Source organism: Oncorhynchus kisutch, linkage group LG14, assembly GCF_002021735.2.
Source record: "Oncorhynchus kisutch isolate 150728-3 linkage group LG14, Okis_V2, whole genome shotgun sequence".
NCBI classification, from domain to species: Eukaryota; Metazoa; Chordata; class Actinopteri; order Salmoniformes; family Salmonidae; genus Oncorhynchus; species Oncorhynchus kisutch.
The window spans coordinates 70199281-70213351 of NC_034187.2; the positions used below are offsets into that span (position 1 = coordinate 70199281).

The 14071-nt window shown below is 40.9% G+C and overlaps 2 protein-coding genes across 3 annotated transcripts in view; one reads left to right on the forward strand and one right to left on the reverse strand.

Moving 5' to 3' along the window:
• Window positions 1-3737, forward strand: LOC109903417 (cilia- and flagella-associated protein 20). Of its 2 annotated transcripts, none has more exons than XM_020500103.2 (6): window positions 1-371; window positions 868-947; window positions 1049-1160; window positions 1883-2071; window positions 2520-2630; window positions 2885-3737. In XM_020500103.2, the coding sequence occupies exons 1-6, from the start codon at window positions 288-290 to the stop codon at window positions 2888-2890; spliced, it is 582 nt and encodes a 193-aa protein (XP_020355692.1). In that variant the 5' UTR covers window positions 1-287; the 3' UTR covers window positions 2891-3737. The 2 variants fall into 2 exon arrangements, with proteins under 2 accessions (XP_020355692.1, XP_020355693.1); XM_020500104.2 differs by having other exon boundaries at window positions 13-371; window positions 2888-3737.
• dgat1a (diacylglycerol O-acyltransferase 1a) overlaps window positions 3125-14071 on the reverse strand; it is a 26892-nt gene continuing 15945 nt past the window's right edge. The window contains exons 8-17 of the mRNA XM_020500102.2: window positions 13983-14057; window positions 13728-13831; window positions 13540-13578; window positions 13124-13165; window positions 12975-13019; window positions 6764-6876; window positions 6445-6510; window positions 6148-6235; window positions 5645-5707; window positions 3125-5497 (exon numbers count right to left, since the gene is read on the reverse strand). Of these exons, the coding sequence (XP_020355691.1) occupies window positions 5351-5497; window positions 5645-5707; window positions 6148-6235; window positions 6445-6510; window positions 6764-6876; window positions 12975-13019; window positions 13124-13165; window positions 13540-13578; window positions 13728-13831; window positions 13983-14057 (782 nt within the window). The 3' untranslated portion in view covers window positions 3125-5350. The remainder of the gene's footprint in view (window positions 5498-5644; window positions 5708-6147; window positions 6236-6444; window positions 6511-6763; window positions 6877-12974; window positions 13020-13123; window positions 13166-13539; window positions 13579-13727; window positions 13832-13982; window positions 14058-14071) is intronic.

Sequence of the window (14071 nt, forward strand, 5' to 3'; positions counted from 1 at the left end):
AACTCAAAAATAGCAGAAGGGGAGACAGCGATCAAGGGCATTGTTCATATTGCTGGAGATAGACAGTGGGGCTGGACGGCATACTTTATTACCAGTAACATTTAGGGGTTTCTGACGTTTCTTTTCATATAAGACGCTTTTCTTTTTGTCGTTTGGCTAGGAGGAACTAATGACCATTATTTTGTGCCACACGGAACTTGAAGTTGAGACAAAAGATCAATCAAGTAAACTAAAGTAACGTTACAAGTAACAACAGATGTGGATGAGACGGTGTTATAAACGCGCAAATGTTTAAAAACACCTTTCAAAGTGGATTCCTATCTATCTTGTATAGCATTGGGAGCAAACCTCTTCAGATATGGGATAAAAAGGTAAGCAGCGACTTACACAAGCCTACGCATAAATTAGCTTGCTAACTAGCAAGTTTGACATCGGCTTGCTAGCTAGGTAGCTAAAGAGCAGGGCTTGGTATGGTGCTAAGCTCCAGGGAGCAAGCAACTAACGTTAGCCATTTAACTAACCAGCTTACTCATGACAATGGCAATAGAAACCTAGAAGCTAGTTTGCTAACGTTAGCTGGTTTTGTGTTCCTCAAACTGCCCTGTGTTTAGCTAGCACTAGGGCATATTGTGTTAGCTCAAATTTGACAGCGATGTTACAGTATTGTCATTGTACTGTCTTAATCAAGGCTTAGCTAGCAAGCTAACTAACGTTTGTTTATTAGCTTGGTTAGATATCCATTAGTTCTCCAGCTTCCCTTATCTTCCTGGGTTCACATTTAATACTCACACGCATTTCTTAAAAGTAGTAACATTAGCTAGTACAAGCTAGCTAACCCATTACAAACGGTTGCTTGTGCTGTTACAGGTCAGGAACGGCCACATAAAGCGGATTACAGACAACGACATTCAGTCGCTGGTGCTTGAAGTGGAGGGAACAAATGTCAGGTAAGCTTGTTCCATCTTCATAGCCCGTTTTGGCAGGTCTGCTGTTTGTGCATCTCTTCTTCAGTCAACTACATCCAACCATGTGTCCTTAAATTCAACAGCACAACCTACATCACTTGTCCGGCAGACCCAAAGAAGACACTTGGCATCAAACTCCCGTTCTTAGTTATGATCATTAAGAATTTGAAGAAGTATTTCACCTTTGAAGTCCAGGTAGGTTATCATCCAAGTCAACAATCAGAGCCATTGCATCTGTACAATCATGAAAGCTGTGCTTTACTGTATTATAATTATTTTAATCAAGTCCTCGTAGGTTTCCGTTAGCCGGTAATAGACTGCTTTTGTCCGATGCTATTTTTTTGTTGAAAAGCGATAAATAATATTTGCTGCTGGTCAATTGTCCAGGAGAATAAGAAAAAATCCCATTGCAAAATAATCATTTTTTAGCTTATTCATTATGTAAATACCAGTCGATATAAATACATTTGACTGGTCATGCTTATCAGTCTATAGATGAATTTGCATAATTTTGTGGAATTAAATCTGTGGGTGTGTACAGTATATTTGTATGTATCTTATTTATCACACGCTTACAGCATACAGGTATAGCGCCTTTGAGTGGAAAATATGTCAGATATTGCAAGAGCTACTGCTGAAGCATCTTGTGGTGCTTTCAAGACAACTGGGAACTCTGGAAAATACGAGTTCAAATAATGATGTCAGTGATCTTCAGGTCGGAAAGTCTGTGCTCTAGGCCCAAGTTCCTGAGTTGGAATTCCGAGTTAGATGACCGTTTAAAACTATTTTTCCCATTCTGAGCCCCCCCCCCCCCCCCCCCCCCATCACACACCACTTTGTAAGGAGCTGGTGGCAGTATGCATTTTGAAAACATATACTTAATTGTTTGAAACCTGAAAGTTTTAATACAATCCCAGGTGCTGGATGACAAGAATGTGAGGCGGCGGTTCCGGGCCAGTAACTACCAGAGCACCACTCGGGTGAAGCCCTTCATCTGTACCATGCCTATGAGGCTGGACGACGGCTGGAACCAGATCCAGTTTAACCTGTCTGACTTCACACGGCGGGCCTACGGCACCAACTACATTGAGACACTCCGCGTACAGGTCAGTCAGAAAGGCTCATGGTCCAAGATGCAATATACGGATATTTTACCTAGTCTGGTCCCAGATCTTCGTGCTGACTTGCCAACTCTTATGGTCATTCCCATGGCAAGTTTGGTGACCATAGGAGTTGGCGAGACAGCACACACAGATCTGGGACCAGGCTAGCTCTTACATCAAATGTGTGTGGAGGAATAATAAGATACTGAACTCATTGTTACTGTAATACACACTTTAAAAATAATGGGGTGTCAAACTGATTTTGGTGATTGTTAATGAGCTTGATAGTCAAATGGTAGAAATGTAGGTCCATTATTTCTACAATGTTTCTATTTGGTGTTAGTCATTTTAATGTATTTTGAGTTCTCTCCCCCATGCTTTAAAATATTAGTAAGGGTATGTTCTGGACAAGATTAGATATTGCAATACCTTGCCTGTGTTTTTGTTCCAGATCCATGCAAACTGCCGCATACGGAGAGTGTACTTCTCTGACAGACTGTACTCGGAAGATGAGCTCCCTGCAGAGTTCAAACTTTATCTACCCGTACAGAACAAAGCAAAGGTGAGTACAAATAATGTCCATGCCAGTTGTCATGTAGGACTACAGCTCAGACTGGGTTTCTCCCTAATGGCACCCTATTCCTTTTATAGTGCACTACTTTTGACCAAGGCCCATAGAGCAAAAGTAGTGCACTTATTTAGGGTGCCAGTTGGAATGCAAACACTGTCTCGTATGCATCTCAAAGAATGAGCAAGATCAGTCAAAGTACAATATCTGTTGCAGTTCTTGTAGCTAATCGACACGTTTCTTTGCAGCAGTAAGGCAGCTGAATCGATTCTCCTCCCCCATTCCAGATGTGAATTTTATTTGCAGATAGTCTACATTTGTTTGAATGTTTTTGCTTTGAAGTATTTTGGAACCATGTGATTGTTTTCTCTGCACAATAAACATTTTGTAATTCTGAGTAAACCCTCAATGATTGTGCAACAAATGTATCATTAACAAGCACTGGTCAGTGTAAGCTCATGGTTATTACATACAAGACAACAGCCAGGTTCCAGTTCCACAGGCAGGATTTTATTTAACTTGTGCAGTGACAGCAGTTGTACTGTATCTAATGTTACAAAACTCTTAGCACAGAGAACATGAAAGAAACAACAAAACACATGCCATGTTCTGGAACAGTCTCCCAAGTGATAGGAGCCGCATGGAAAGCAACCTGCCCTCACCTACTTAGCCAATCTGTCACGCTAGATGGGACTTAATAGATTACAGATCTGAAGTTGAATTACAATATTTAGTAAAATGTCACATTTTGAGGGGAGGCTTTAAAAATACCTATTACCTGCCCATCAAACACACTAAGGTTGAAATTGTCAATTAAAATCATGCCAAGTTAAAACGGAATGTGAGGATAGAAGCATTATTTCTTACAACTGTCCTGAATGAAAATAACATGTACAAAAACAAGTCACGCAATATTTATTTCCTACAACACATAATAGAAGCTGGAATAAAAATACTAAGCACTTTGGAGTAAGTAAAACAAGTGAAATACAGGCTCGATTTGGTTTGTGGCTCATGTAGAGATGTCGGGCACGAGTAGGATATTTGCTGAAGAAAAGCATGTAATTGAAACCATGAAGGGTTGAGTGGGCTAAACTAGATGACGGTTTAAGTATGAGTGACAAAGGTTCATTGAAGTGCAAATATAAATGTTTACTGTTTGGATCACCATTTATTTTTAATGGGATGTCAATATTGGCAAATAAAACACCCAACTTATTGAGGACCATGTTTCTTTAGCAGATACATTCAAAGAGCACTAATTTCTTGGAAAACACCATGCAATTTTGTGCAAACAGATTAAAAAAGGTATAATTCACCCAAACACTTGACTGGTTATTACTGCAGCCACATGAAAAACACAACTTAATACTCAAAGGCATGACAAACAGCATATCGATAGGTGTACAGTACCAGTCAAAAGTTTGGACACCTCATTTCAGGGTTTTTATTTATACTATTTTCTACATGGTTGAATAATGGTGAAAACATCAAAACTATGGAATAACGTAGTAACCCAAAAAGTGTTACTATATTTGAATTATATGAGATTCTTCAAAGTGCCTTGACAGCTTTGCACACTTGGCATTCTCTCAACAGGCTTCATGAGGTAGTCACCTGGAATGCATTTCAATTAACTTTTAATCATGCACACCTGTTAAAGAAATTCTGCAAAGAAACCACACCAATAAGAAGAGGCTTGCTTGGGCCAAGAAACACAAGCAACGGACATTAGACTGGTGGAAATCTCAAATTTTGACTTTAGTTCCACCCGCTGTGTCTTTGTGAGAAGCAGAGTGGGTGAACGGATGGTCTCCGCAAGTGTGGTTCCCACCGTGAAGCATGGAGGTGATGGTGCTTTGCTGGTGACAGTCTGATTTATTTAGAATTCAAGGCACACTTAACCAGCATTGCTACCACAGCATTCTGCAGCGATATACCATCCCATCTGATTTGCACTTAGTGGGACTATCATTTTTTCAACAGGACAATGACCTAACACACCTCCAGGCTGTGTAAGGGCTATTTGACCAAGGAGAATGGAGTGCTTCATCAGATGACCTGGCCTCCACAATCACCTGATCTCAACCCAATTGAGAGTTTGGGATGAGTTGGACAGGAGAGAAGAAAAAGCAGCCAACAAGTGCTCAGCATATGTGGGAGCTCCTTCAAGACAATTGGAAAAGCATTCCAGGTGAAGCTGGTTGAGAGAATGCCAAGAGTGTGCAAAGCTGTCAAAGGCAAAAAGTGGCAACTTTGAAGAATCTCAAATTTTGATTTGTTTAACACTTTTCTGGTTACTCCATGATTCTGTGTTATTAGTTTATGTCTTCACTAATATTCTACAATGTAGAAAATAGTAAAAATAAAGGAAAAACCCTTGAATGAGTAGGTGTGTCCAAACTTTTGACAGGTACTGTAGAGTTTTTTGCATTGATCTTCATAGTTGTAGACTATTAAAGTAAGAAACAGAGAAAAGGCATACAAATGTTCTCTAGCTTTGGCAGGGTAGTGTTTCACAACAATTGCACATGACTGGACTAGAGCCAAGTGTCTCTGTAGTGTATCAGTGCATTTGAGAAACTGAAGGCCAAAAACTTTTTGTAGTACATTCTTACTAATCAGTTGAGCTTCATATAAAACATTTCCCCTTCAAAATAAACATTTTTCCTTATTTAGTAGAATATATTGCTCCTCTGCTTGCGGCCAACTGCTCATGATTGTGACACGTAATGTAATACGTAGAAGTCGTGGACGTACATCAGTACGGCGATGGGCTGGCCAATGATGAGCGAGATCCAGACTGCCGCATTACCATAGTTACCTCTCAGGAAGCGGCCGACGAACCAGGCGAGTGGAATCTGAAAGAAAAGTTGAGGCAATCATTGAAAAATCTAAAACCACTTACTTAAAAATGTGCGTATAACCATTAACAGAGGACCATGTTGTCAAACCCACTGTTTGATTACAAAAATACATTTTGTTTTTAGAAGAAATGGGTTTCTGACCTGAGACATCATGCCCATGAACGCCCACAGTCGGAACATTTTCAGAGGAACGCTCACCAAGTACTGAAATGAGAGAAGAAGATTATCAAATCGATGCAGCCTTTAAAACACTGACATGTACACCATAAGATTAAGTCAAGTGTGAAACTTGCCATGTTGGAGAGGATCAAAACCATAATGGGTAAATTGTGACTGACTGATCTAAAAATAATATTAACTAGGTAAGTCAGTTAATAACAAATTCTTATTTACAATGACGGTCTACCCCGGCCAAATCCGGACGACACTGGACCAATTGTGCGCCGCCCTATGGGACTCCCAATCATGGCCGGATGTGATACAGCCTGGATTTGAACCAGGGACTGTAGTGACACCTCTTGCACTGAGATGTAGTGCCTTAGACCACTCTAAGTAGTTATTTATGTAGATCAGTCAGTCAGCTGCAATGTCGAACACGCCCAGAGTGTTAGATGGCAACACAAATCTCAGCCACCCACACAAACCTCGTGAAAGAAGGCGGAGACCAGGAAGATGGCTGTCTGAGCGACCCACTTATTCACACCTCTCCCCATGAGAGGCTTGTAAAAGTGGCTGTGGAGTACAAGAGAAGAAAATGAATTATTTATTAGTTGGGAACTGTAGACAATAACCAAGAGCGTTGTTTATAGCCATCTTAAAAACAACTGCTATTATGTCACAGAACTTACTGTAGACAACTCACGTTCACAACACACAAAGTCAGTGCTGTAGGAGGTGGTATTGTTCCAATCACAATGTTTATTTCTTAAACTCCTACTCACCGGAGGCACCACTTGTGCACAGGAATGTTCCAGTTAGACCAGAAATAAGTGACCGTCTCAGAGTTCCTGCAAAACAACAAGTGACTCGGTCAGAAACAAAGTTGCAGTTCATTATCTAGTCACTACTGTACATGACATGGAGGGAAAGGAGGCGCAGGGCAGCCTCATTCTTGAAGGAAAAAAATCCTTCATTTAGAAGACTTTGACTAAGCTACTTTACCATTACATCTAGCACTACATGTAATCCAAACAGATGGCACATTTCACATGGTATCACTGCACAAATAACGCAAGGCTAACAGAATTGTCATCCACTTACCACCAGTCCTGGTAAAACTCCCTGTCGCCAAACCGCATCAGCTCAGCTACGAAGTTCATGGAAGAGTGGAAAAACCAATAGAAAAAGATGAGCCAGATTAAATGATTGGGAACCTGTTGGGGTAGAGGGGAGAGGGAAAGCCTTGTGCCATTAGACAGTCTGGACATCGGAAAAGTATTCAGACCTTCACTTTTTCACAATACAGCCTTATTCTAACATGGATTAAACGTTTTATTATCCGCAATCTATACACAATACCCCATAATGACAAAGCTAAAAGAGGTTTATACATTACAAATTTATTACAAATTAAAAAAACTGAAATACCTTATTTACATAAGTAGTTAGACCCTTTCCTAGGAGACTCGAAATTGAGCTCCGGTGCATTCTGTTTCCACTGATCATCCTTGAGATGTTTCTACAAGCTGATTGGAATCCACCAGTGGTAAATTCAATGGATTGGGCATGATTTGGAAGGACACGCACACCTGTCTATATAAAAAGGTCCCACAGCTGACAGTGCATGTCAGATCAAAAACCAAGCCATGAAGTCGAAGGAATTGTCCGTAGAGCTCCGAGACAGGATTGTGTCGAGGCACAGATCTGGGGAAGGGTACCAAAATATTTCTGCAGCATTGAAGGTCCAAGAACACAGTGGCCTCCATCATTCATAAATGGAAGAAGTTTGGAACCACCAAGACTCTTCTTAGAGCTGGCCACCCTGCCAAACTGAGCAATCGGGGGAGAATGCCAAGCGTTACATCTGGGGAAACCTGGCACCATCCCATTGGTGTAAAATACTACTTAAGTAGTTTTGCGTATTTATATTTGACAACTTAATTCACTACATTCCAAAAGAAAATGTACTTTTTACTCCATACATTTTCCTTGACACCCAAAAGTACCCATTACATTTTGAATGCTTAGCAGGACAGGAAAATGTTTCAATTCACACACTTATCAAGAGAACATTCCTGCTCATCTTTACTGCCTATGATCTGGCAGACTCGCTACACACAAATGCATTGTTTGTAAATGCCTGAGTGTTTATTTTTCATTTTTAAATGGATAGCCAGGGGGATACCCTAGCTAGCCATAAAAAAAAGAAAAGAAAATGGTGATGGCTGGTTTGCTTAATATAAGATATACTTTTACTTTTGATACTTAAGTATATTTAAAACCAAATACTTTTAGACTTTTACTTGAGTCATTTTCTATTAAGCCATCTTTACTTTTACTCAAGTATGACAATTGGGTACTTTGTCCAAACATTGCACTGTCTGTACGGTGAAGCATGGTGGTGACAGCATCATGCTGTGGGGATGTTTTTTAGCAGCAGGGACTGGGAGACTAGTCAGGCTCGAGGGAAAAATGAACAGAGCAAAGTACAGAGATCCTTGATGAAAACCTGCTCCAGAGCACTCAGGAACTCAGACTGTGAGCAAAGGTTCACCTTCCAACAGGACAACGACCCTAAGCAAGCATCCAAGACAGCGCAGGAGCGCCTTCGGGACAAGTCTTTGAATGTCCTTGAGTAGTCCAGCCAGAGCCCGGACTTGAACCTGATCAACATCTCTGGAGAGACCTGAAAATGGATGTGCTGCAACACTCCCCATCCAACCTGACAGAGCTTGAGAGGACCTGCAGAGAATGGGAGAAACTCCCCAAATACAGATGTGCCAAGCTTGTAACGTCATACCAAAATAATACTTAAGGCTGTTAAATCACTAGCAAAGGCACAACAAAGAACTGAGTAAGGAAAGGGTCTGAATACTTATGTAAATGCTTTTTTTTTCATGTACATATAAATTAGAAAAAATGTCTGAACTTGTTTTTCCTTTATTATGGGGTATTGTGTGTAGATTGAAGGGGAAGGGGGGGGGACTATTTAATCCATTTTAGAATAAGGCTGTAACAAAATGTGGGAAAAGTGAAAGGGTGAATACTTTCCAAATGCACTCCCTCTACACCTTTAATTATAGGGCCAGTTTCCAAAACACAAATTAAGCCTGGTCTTGGACTAAGAAACACTGATGCAGTATGTACATAGTGTAAAAACACCCCATTAGGAACACCTTCCTAATATTGAGTTGCACATAGAAAGCTGTTCAGCATAAAATTCCACCAGCAGCGTTGCAGTTCTTGACACACTCAAACCAGTGCACCTGGATACTACTGCCCTACCCCATTCAAAGGCACTTAAATGGCTTCTTGCCCATTCACTCTCTGAATGGCACACATACACAATCCATAGCTGTGTTCGAATACCCATACTGTATACTACATACTTAATGAGTATAAACACACTACTTACTAATGAGTTCATTTTAGTATACTGTAAACAAACTATCGTTTCAGTTGAGCTTACTAGAGCTCCGCATGTCTACGGGAAGTTGCTGTTGCTATGCAACCTCTTGCTAGCTTGTTAGCATAACAACATGTCTAACTAAACAATTTACGATTTCGGGTGTTTGTAAATTCAATCGGGAGTGCCAGAGTGTGCTCGTAAATCCAGAGCAATCAGCTGGTGCGAGCGTTTCGCTCCTGGAGCGTTCAGAGCACATACGCTCTGGCCGAGGAGTAGGGTTGATCCGAGCATTCAAGTACCCAACCTAACTGGCTACCGTTGGCTAGCTACTTCCAGACACAAATGAGAGAACGCCTCACTGACCATTTTACTCGCCCTAGCAGAGCTGCTTAGGCAGTTTTCATGTTATCCAGATCGTTGGTGACTAACTGTGTTGCTGGCAACAATTTAACTACGCTCTTTTTTGCAGACCTTTACTGACACCAGCCATATTCAATGGACGTTGAGCATTGGTATATTCATCAGTTAGATTGCTCTGAAATCTGAGTCAAATTGATTTATAAAGCCCTTTTTACATCAGCCGAGGTCACGAAATGCTATACAGAAACTCAGCCTAAACCTTAGATTGCCAGAACTAACAATGCCCATTGAAACGCACAACTATACCACTTAGCTAACATACCGGTACATACTGCCTTAATTTTGCCGGACCCCAGGAAGAGACGATGGGGATCCAAAATAAATACAAATACTGCTGAAATGCTTTGCGGTTCGTAAGGATAGCGTAGCTAACACATTGTCACCCAACATAACGTATTCTTAAAGTCATTACATTGCGCAACATTTTCTTAGCATTTGTCATAGGTGAAGCAATGAATGTGTCCGCTCTGCGGACTTTAGCCGCATATTTTCCGCGATTGTCATTACTCCGAAAACGTGAAACCACGCCCATTTCTGAAGAACTGCATTATGGGCCCTAAAAACAAATAGTGGCTAGCGTCTTAAACTCAAGACAGCCACACCCTCGTCTACTTACCCTTGCCTTATGCACTTGGGGGAATCTCAGCGATGGTCATCGGAACAAACGATTAGCCAAGCAAGGGAAGTTCGCAACATAAACCCCTCAGCCGTTGTTTTTTATCGAGTTTGCCTGTGCAAAATGATGTTCACTTCGGGGCCTGAAACCCCCCCATAATTAAATTCCGATTATTGTACATCCGCTAAAACCTTGGCTGCATTCCAAACACTTAAGACATCCTCAGCCCTCAAATTATGTGGACACTTCTGAGGAGTTTCATGAGGGAGGAAGGAATTAACTTTAAATGGACCGCCCTTGACCGGAAATTTGCCAATCCCGTGATAAGCGTTTCCAGCCACCAGTAGCTTGTGGGTGCTTTATATGCTCTACAGTCAATTATGATTGCATGTCTACTTATATTTATACTTACCATAGGGTTAAATTCTCGGGCCGACTCTTCTCTGTATATATCAACGATGTCGCTCTTGCCGTGGGTGATTCCCTGATCCACCTCTACACGACACCATTCTATATACATCTGGCCCTTCATTGGACACTTAACGAACCTCCAAACGTGCTTCAATGCCATACAACACTCCTTCCGTGGCCTCCAACTGCTCTTAAAACACTAGTAAAACCAAATGCATGCTTTTCAACCGTTCGCTGCCCGCACCCGCCCACCTGTCGAGCATCACTACTCTGGACGGTTCTGACGTAGAATATGTAGACAATTACAAATACCTAGGTGTCTGGCTAGACTGTAAACTCGCCTTCCAGACTCACATTAAACATCTCCAATCCAAAATTAAATCTAGAAATCGGCTTCCTATTTCACAAAGCCTCCTTAAACCACCCACCACTGAGACCAGTAAGCTCTAGTCGGCTGGCCCTCGCAACATATTCGTTGCCAGGTCATCTATAAATCTATGCTAGGTAAAGCCCCGCCTTATCTCAGCTCACTATTATACCACCCACCCATAGCGCTTGCTCCAGCAGGAATATCTCACTGGTCATCCGCAAAGTTAACACCTCCTTTGGCCGCCTTTCCTTCCAGTTCTCTGCTGCCAATGACTGGAAGGATTTTTTAAAATGTAATTTTGTTTTGTTTTGCTGGAGACATATTTCCCTCACTAACTTTAAACATCAGATATCTGAGCAGCTAACCTATCGCGGCAGCTGTACATAGCCCATCTGTAAATAACCCACCCAAGCTACCTACCTCATCCCCAGATTGTTTTTATTTACTTTTCTGCTCTTTTGCACACCAGTATTTCTACTTGAACAACATCATCTGCTCATCTTTCCCTCCAGTGTTAATTTGCTAAACTGTAATTACTTCGCTACTATGGCCTATCCTCACGCCATTTGCACACACAGTATATAGACCATTTTTTCCGTGTTATTGACTGTACGCTTGTTTATTCCATGTGTAACTCTGTATTGTTGTTTGTGTCGCACTGCTTTGCTTTATCTTGGCCAGGTCGCAGTTGTAAATGAGAACTTGTTCTCAACTACCTTACCTGGTTAAATAAAAATATATTAACTATTAATATATGCCTACTGTATGATAGCTAACAAATTAATTAGATAACTAACGTTAGTCTGCCTAGCTACTTCTGAAGGAACATTTTTTATTTCTACAATTTCCAAAAGCAATCAAACAAAAACATTACCTTTACGAAACGTGTGCGCATTAGTAGCACAATTTCTAACTTAATAGATTCGTTTTTATCATCACAAATTGAATTATGGGGTGTTTCAGGCCCCGAAGTGAACATAATTGTACACTCACAAACAAGGGCAGAGGGGCTTACGTTGCAAACTTCCCTTGCTTGGCTAATCATTTGGACCAATGACAAATATGGTCGCGGGGATTCCCCCAAGGGCATAAGGAGAGGTTAAGTGGATGAGGGTGTGTCTTTTATGACTGAAACGCAACCCTCAACATGGAGAAGTTAACATACAAGTATAAGTAAAATCAAATGTAAATAAGTTAGAAATTGTGCTATTAATGCACATGACGGCACAAACACTTCGTAAAAGTAATGTTTTTGTTTGGTTAGCTTTTGGATATTGCATAAACAAAACATTTTACTTCTTCAGATGTTCCAGCTAGGCAGGCTAATGTTAGTTAGCTCATTCAATTTGCTATCATACAGTAGGCAAATATTAATAATACAATTAATATAAGTAGACATGCAATCATAATTGACAGTAGTGCATATAAAAGCACCCACAAGCTACGGGTGGCTGAAAACAACCATTGCGGGATGACCGAGTAACAAAAAATAATCCTTCCTGCCTCCCTCGCCCCGCAGGTGTATACTCGTCAGACGTCATGATATGTCACCAGAAGTGTTCACTTCATTTGAGGGTTGAGGGTGTGTCTTGTGTTTGGAATGCTGCCTTCATATTTTGGAGAATTTAGTACGACATCCAGAAACTTCTGGCATACTAACTCTATCCATAAAATATACTCAATTCAAGTCACAAATAGTGTGGTTAGTAGGAGAATTCAAACACAGCTCATGTCTCAAGATCCTTTTTGAACCTATCTATACTGATTGAAGTGGATTTAACATGTGACCTCAATAAGGGACCAGCCTTCACCTGGTCAGTATGATGGAAAGAGCAGGTGTTCCCAATGTTTTGTACACTCAGTGTATATTGAGAAAGTATTTTCAGTCCTGGACTTGGCTTGGCTTTGTCTGGGAAAATGGCTCATGACGTATGTATGGTGAACCAACATATCTTTTCAATGGGAAAATATGACAAATGTGAAACATGATAGAAATTAAACAGATTAAGTGTTAGGTTTGTATGGAGACATGGGTTTAGGTTTGTATGGAGACATGGGTTTAGGTAATGTCTTTATTTACACTCACAGCCAGTTTCAGCATGCGCTCGATCATTCTGGAAAAGTCCATATCCTGTCGGGGGGGGGGGGGGGATGAAACAAAGTCACCCTTAAGCACAGAGAAATGGAGAAGTCCAATAGACAAAAGTCTAACAGACGGAAGACGTTAATATTTACCTGGAATGGTTTCATGGAGTTCTGAATAGTCGGCACCATCCACTGAAAGAAACATGATTAAAGGTTTTTGTGAGACATGGTTAAGGTAGACTCAGCGATATGATGCAGATGTACAAAGTAAAAAGTATAGTGGGTCAAAATCTGCAACAACAAAGAATTGGAACGTGAGGCTCAACTTCTCTGTTTTGGTCCTGTGGCTACCACGTAAGAGCGTGAAGAGAACCCATGCACATCTGCAGATGCTGTTACTGTGTGAGTCTTGCATCGCAATATCGCTGCTGCTGCTCTTGCAACGACATTTCGCTGACTAACTATCTTGTTACTTGATAATAAAGCCACCCATTAATCAAAATGTACTTGTTTGATGAGTGAAAATAAACCAAATACTAAAACCAAGGTAATAATAATGAACATACCTGTTGTACCAATCCAATCTGTAACTGTATGAAGAACAGCTGGAAAAGATTTCAGATCACCTTTTAGATTTTAAAATGCATTTACATAGACAGTATGTTGTCATGAGGGTAGTGTATATTATTTAGGGTGCATGCAAATTGCACATTCCCAGGTCTCTCCGTTTTCATTATGTGATCTTTGACCTCACCATCTCAAAGAGTCTCCTGAGCAGGAAGCTCTTGCGTATCCGTGGTGACCGGGGGAAGTTCAGCTCATAGCAGAGAGTTGGGGCAAACACAAAGTAATATATATCTATGGAGGGTGGACAGTAAAAATACAATTAAATTGTACATCTTCTGAAATAAGAATTTTGTGCAGAAATGTATCATCTGTATGGATTTAATTTAATTGTAAACAGCTACTAGTCATGCTCATTATGGTCAATATCTCTTTCTGTTCTGACCTCTGTGTGTGAGATTCCCAGGGTAGGACACATGAGCGTGTACAGCTGACCCATTTGACTGGGCGATTGATGGACCTATGGGTACACAA

Excerpts from the sequence above, each read along its gene's own strand:
- LOC109903417 (XM_020500103.2), top strand. The coding sequence starts at position 288 with ATGTTTAAAAACACCTTTCAAAGTGGATTCCTATCTATCTTGTATAGC. Across the intron at positions 1,161-1,882 it reads ATTTCACCTTTGAAGTCCAG|GTGCTGGATGACAAGAATGT; the intron begins GTAGGTTATCAT and ends ATACAATCCCAG. Across the intron at positions 2,072-2,519 it reads TTGAGACACTCCGCGTACAG|ATCCATGCAAACTGCCGCAT; the intron begins GTCAGTCAGAAA and ends TTTTTGTTCCAG.